At 39.7% G+C, this 6,000-nt stretch overlaps 1 protein-coding gene across 1 annotated transcript in view; it reads left to right on the forward strand.

Annotated features, from left to right (window-relative positions):
* The window catches only part of RAB31 (RAB31, member RAS oncogene family), a gene marked incomplete at both ends in the record, with an annotated part of 55,138 nt that extends 50,574 nt beyond the window's left edge, over positions 1–4,564 (forward strand). The window contains one exon of the mRNA XM_079533498.1: positions 4,467–4,564. Coding sequence (XP_079389624.1) covers positions 4,467–4,564 — 98 coding nt within the window. The remainder of the gene's footprint in view (positions 1–4,466) is intronic.
* Between the last annotated feature and the right edge of the window lie 1,436 nt (positions 4,565–6,000).

Here is a 6,000-nt window from a genome sequence, read left to right on the forward strand (position 1 = left end):
CATTGCCTAACTGCTGTGCTGTTGCTTGATGCAGTCCATCTCTTCTCAGCAACATGTTGTCAGAAAGCTGTGGCTGTTGCTTTCTAGGTGAACAAGATGGATTTCACATCCCAGTGAAAATTTCCCCTTCCTCTGTAAGCTGTATCCAATTTCCAGAAAGAGAATAGATGGGAGAAATGCACAGGAAGCCCTGGTTGGGAAAGATGATGTCTTGCCTTTACCCTTAGCAGAATGGTAGTTTTATCAGGTAATGATACTGCGTTGCTTTTAGACTTGAAATTCATCACCTGCCTGTGCTAGGTAGGGCTGATGGCATCCACTTCCCTTTCTGCTGCACACACTAAATGATAGTCTGTTCAACACTTACAACTGGAGCATTGCATTCAAAAAGGAACAAAGGGAGCAGATTTTGTTACTGTGATGATGTATCAAGCTTCCAGCTGCAACAGAGCAATCCCCGTCTGCCTCTCATCAGTTCTGTTTGCAGAGCTGTCACCCAGTCCCTCTTGTCTCTCTTGCTTCCTGCTCCAGTTTTCTTTTTCTCCCTTCCTATTTTGTTTACCTCTTGTCCCTCCCTCCCTCTCATTTCTCAATCCCTTTGCCTCTGGCTCTCTCCAAACCACAATTCCCAGAGTGCCAATTAAGCTCTTAGCATTACAAATCTCAGATTTAATAGCAGGAGCTGGAACTCAGCCAGGCATCAAGAAGACCCTGACCTTCATTCTGGGCTGCTTCAAGTGTGCTGGAGAGTGGGAGATGTGATGGGTTTAATGCTTCCCACCTGTTAACCTGCAAGGTTCACTTCAGATGTTTCTTTGCTTTTGATGTTTCTGTAATCCTACCTTTGAGCAGTCTCTTGTGATGTTTGTTTTACGCCCCATTATATGCTTACTGGAATGAGCTCATGGAGGAGCCCAGCACCATGGCACAGATTCATAGAGGTGAACATTTACAGTTTTGTTGCATAAAATAATATACGAAACATGCTCTAAACATTAGTGAAATCAATTCAGAATATATAATTAGATGATTAATGCAGGTGCAAAAATCTAACTTGAAATCAGCATCCATAGACTTTGCTCTATGGAAGTGTCAGCAATAGGAGCCATGTGGAGCTTTATACCTTCTCTAACAGCATAATTTAGTAAGATAACCTTAAATTTTGCATGTCACCAGTTCAGCTCTGGAGTTCTTGGATTAATGTATACACATCAGTTTTTCTCCATGTGGTGAACCATTTTGTCCGGAATCGTAAAGCACATTCTCAGTATTCTTTTGTCAGATGGCAAGGTGACTGTCTCTATCCTGCTCTGTAAAAATGTGGAAAATGTATTCTATTTGTGGTCTAGTTTAAGTTAAGCAACAGAACTCTTCTGTCTCCAGTGGAATTTTTGAGCCAACTCCATATTAACAGAGCAGTCTTTGATCAGAAGAGAAATTGTCTTCATCTACTTATTTTTTAAGCAGGAGAATTGTTGGGCTGTGCGTTGGGGCACTGCTGCTCCTACCTGATGTCAACTGCCTGAAAAAAATAACTACAGGTTATCTCATGTGTGAGTACTTTTTATTCCTCTGGAACAGAGGCCACGTATGACAGTGAAAAATACTTCTCAAATGAGTGTACACTTTCTCAAATTAATTCATTTTATGACCTCTTTTGGTTCTGACTCAGTGCCAGCTGGATTGCATTGATGTCAGCAATATAGACGCTATATTTGTCAATTGCTGAATTCCAAGTTAAGATGATCACAGTCCTTTTAGCAATAGAGATTGAGATGTTTCACAAGCACCAGACACAGGTGAAGGCTTAGCACTTCTCTGCTAATCCTTGGTGTGCTGTTGGTGCTTGAACCTTTCTCTGTTGCAACGTGGTTGTGAGACAGCTGTTACTACCTAGATCCATTGCTCTGTAGTGAGAGTTATGTGAGTTTTATGTTCCAGTAGAGTTACCCATTGGCTGATTGGCTGCACATCAGATGGTACAAGATCACTCAGCAGGGATAAATCCTGTTACTAGGGTTAAAATGGTTTCATTCAACGACTTAAATCTGATGACAGGAGAAATTATGAGAAAAAAACCTCACCCATTACAGAAAAAGTCTCAAACTTATGTAGACTTTTAAGCTGTTTAAAGCTGTATTTTCTTGTGTTGAATTCATGGGGCATTAACTGAACAACAGAAAACATGACTGGTTAATGACAAACAGTACTAAAGATCAAAGGTGGAATAATGAATCAGCAAATACTGTCTACAGATTCTTCTCTTTGTAGTTGTCTTTGCTTTGGTTTTTCTTTATTATTTTGAGAAATGAATTGAACTGAGTTGATTCTTAACTACCTGTATGGTGTCCTGTTCTGAACTGGACAGAGTGCTCTCCAACCTTGAAACCTGCAATGTTTTTGCTCCAAAGATAAGCTTACCTCATCCTTTGCATACATACACATCAGAGTGTTACTGGAGAGACACAGAACTCATAAGAACTGTGGAATGTTGAACGAGAAACAAATGGAGGTTTAATGTGAGCTTTTAAAATAAAAGTTAAGCTAGTTTGCCTGTGCCAACTTTCCTCTTCTAAATTTGCCATTAGAAGAACACATTTAGGCACTATTTGCTTAATGGTTTGATATGGAAATAATGTCCATAGATCCTAACTATTTTAGCTACATTGTGCTCAGAGACAAATGGCCAACGTTTTATTTTTGCTGGTACTGAGGTCAAACCGCTTTAAAAATAGTAAGTGCATTTCTAAAGTGATAGCGTTACCTCTGTGGAAAACGTCTTACAGATGACACATTCCCCATATTTTAGAGTTTTTTAAGAATGAGTAGACTCTGTCTCAAACAGAACTGGTAGAATTGATGCACGTAATGTCTCTGACCACATATTCTGCTTTATTTTACTTTAGAAAGGGACTTGTATTCTGATGAGACTTTATGTTTGTAAGCAGGGTGTAAAGCTGCTATGTTAGTGACCTAGGATAGAGTGCAAGTGCAGCACTGTAATGTCAGTGCTTAGACATGCTTAAGCCCTCAAGATTCCTGTTTCTCTCTGTTTGGACCCAAATGCAGTACTTTTGCTTATTAGTATGGCAAATGTTTGCCCTATCATTCAGTTGTATGGACATCCAAGATTATCTGCTTCAAGAGTCACACTTTTGAGGTATAGTGTACCTGTTCAGAAATGATAGAATAAGATAAGTGAAAATTTGGTGGATTTGACCAAAGGTTATTTATGGACAAGTCTTATAAATGAAACCTTGCTGTTTGATTTTGTTGGGGGTTGCTTTTAATTCAGTGCCACCACCCTCGGGTTTTTTGCAGGACTCAAATTTCAGCATAAAAATGTAATTCATAGAGCAATCAGAAGGAGACAACTGTCCATAAATATGGGAGAGGATGGGGAGATCTGAACTGATTGAGACTGACCTGAATTATGATCATTGCCACTGAAAGTGGCATTTAGCAAGTGTTAAACACTTTGACTTGTTATTTAATACAGGTAATAGTAAAAACAGGAGTTATTCATAGAAAGTAGACTCAGCTTCAGGGGAAAAAAAAAATCCAGCAGGTCCACAGTGCAATGAGAAAGTAAGTTACCATGACTGCAAGCTCTCTAAGATACTGAAAAAAATAGATCATTCAGTGAGAGGAATTGAAAAGCCAGGCCTGACGAGAGACCAAGCATAGACTGGACCTGGGAGGATCTCGTTTTCCCTCATATAATTCTGATTATTGAGCACATGTTATGTTGTCCATCAGCAGTTAAGTCAGTAAGACCAAGGATGGAGCAGTAGTGAAGAGGCACAAAAGGGAGAGGTGAGAAGCAGTGCTTTCTTCCCCAGGGAGAGAGCTCTGGCTGACAGTCTTTCAAGTGCTTAAAATAATCATCCCATAAAATGAAGAAGTCAGGAGAGCTGGGGAGGGATGCTGTTAATTAACGAGTGCTGTCAACTGTGGAGACATAGGTAGCCCTCAAAGGATGGAAAAATGCAGTGGAAAGAACAGATTTGTTTTTCTTTTCCAAGTGCAGGCAGCATGTGTGTAATTACAGCGCTTTGTGAAATTCTGGCGTACAACGACTGAATGCCATGCAAATTTAGGAATGTCAGGATCTCATTAAACTGGCACCATTTGCATTTAAGTGCAACTAGGAGAAAGCCGAGAATTTTCCGCATCTTAGTGTTTCAGCTCTCAGTAAGATATCTGCTTTTGAAATACGTGTATAACAATTTCAGTGTCCTTAATACTTGCTTGATAGACATATCTTACATATATAAGCATGTGAAAACACTGCTCTTTCATAAGCAGGGTGCAAGGGAGAAAGATTTAAGGTACAGAGAAGATGCTGCTTTTCTGTTTAATTTTACAGATGTAATTGTTATGCAAGCTAAATCACCATAACTGTTATCTGCCCGTGTGGTTACTGCATCAGGAAAATGAATTAACTGTCTCCTCATGTATTTCAGGTCAGCAAATTCCACCCTTAGATCCTCATGAAAATGGTAACAATGGAGCAATCAAACTTGGAAGGCAGACTTCACAGACGGGTAGGCGGTGCTGCTGACCCAACTTGATCTTTTGAGATTTACTTGAAAAACAGCACCATTTACTCTTTCATGGAGAAAGGACTTCATGATCTCAGTGACGTGGCTCCTTATCTTGAAAGCAGTAATTTCAATACTTCCCGTGAGTAATAACACAAGGACCAGAAGCAGAAAGCTTTACTTCGGATGGATTTTGTAAAACCTACTTGGAAAATCCTTCCTAATATCTTGTCAAAATTACAGTGTCCAAGTATTCTGATACTCTGTTTCAGCTGATGACTGTCCTTTTTAAATAAAAAGAACCTTTTATATAAATTCTAGATTTGCTACCGAAAAAATCTTTTTACATTACAAAGTGGACGTGGCATGTTTTTTAGAGTTTTCTGTTTCGCACTGTGTAAGGGTGCGAAAACGCATAAAACCTGAATTTTGGCTCAGTTTCTCTGCCTTGTTAGCTGGACTCTGCTTCTGTATTTTTCTAGATCTGTAGCTTCATCTTATGCTTTCAGTAAATACCAGCAAGAATTGAACTGAATTTGCTGACTAGAAGAATGGATCTGAAGGATGAGCAAGTGCAGTTTGTTCAGGCTGCAAGTCAACATCTGTGTCAAGAGGAGCTGTGCGTGTGGAAGAAGGAATTGTCACGAAGGAGGCTGTTGGACCTCACTGCTCTGGAAAGAACTGAAGTAGCAGCAGCTGCACTTTGCTTGAAATAATTTTCAAGGCATATGCTTCATTACTTGCTGAAATTGTTAAAAACACGAATACCGGCTTATCTCTATTGCTTACCAAGTTTCTGCGCTGAGTTCCAGGCTAAGATTTCTCAGCTTAACAATCCCACTTCTGTTTCTAAAAGAGTGCCACCCTGCCCCTGTGGGTCAGGACTCCTTTCCTAGCTCGCTCCAAGACATCCCTGCAAGGCTGTTGGAGAACAACAGTTCTGTGCAAAAATGGTTTGGGCTTAAAGACTGGAACCTGATAAAGCAACATAGAGTGTTTCCTTACAAGTGCAATTCTCTTCCTTTGTGGAATAGTCTCTTCTGCAACATGGGGATGCAATATGAGGAACTACTGCATGATGCCTTTGAAGCTTATTTGCAGCACATGCTAGAAAAATAAATCCCAGAGATGGCTATGAACTAGAAATAATGTAAAATTGTGTTCTTTACTTCCATCTCTTATGAATATATGTGACTGATTTTGCTTTTTCATCGGTTCAGTTGGAAATCTAAACAAGGGTGAATTCACCTCATAGTCCAACATTGATTTGTTCTCTTATTGGGAAAATAGACCTCATCATACCTTTTCTGGGGGCCTTATGAAAAATAAAAGAGGAAAGTAGCCTTCTTCTATAAATCATAAATAGGCAGGCTAGAGCTGGGCTTCAGTGTTTATGCATAAACCCAGACTTTCTTGCTAGGCTGTGTGGTTGCTTTGATAAGATAGTACTAATTAT

Source organism: Tetrao urogallus, assembly GCF_951394365.1.
Source record: "Tetrao urogallus genome assembly, chromosome: 3".
In the NCBI taxonomy this organism is placed as follows: domain Eukaryota; kingdom Metazoa; phylum Chordata; class Aves; order Galliformes; family Phasianidae; genus Tetrao; species Tetrao urogallus.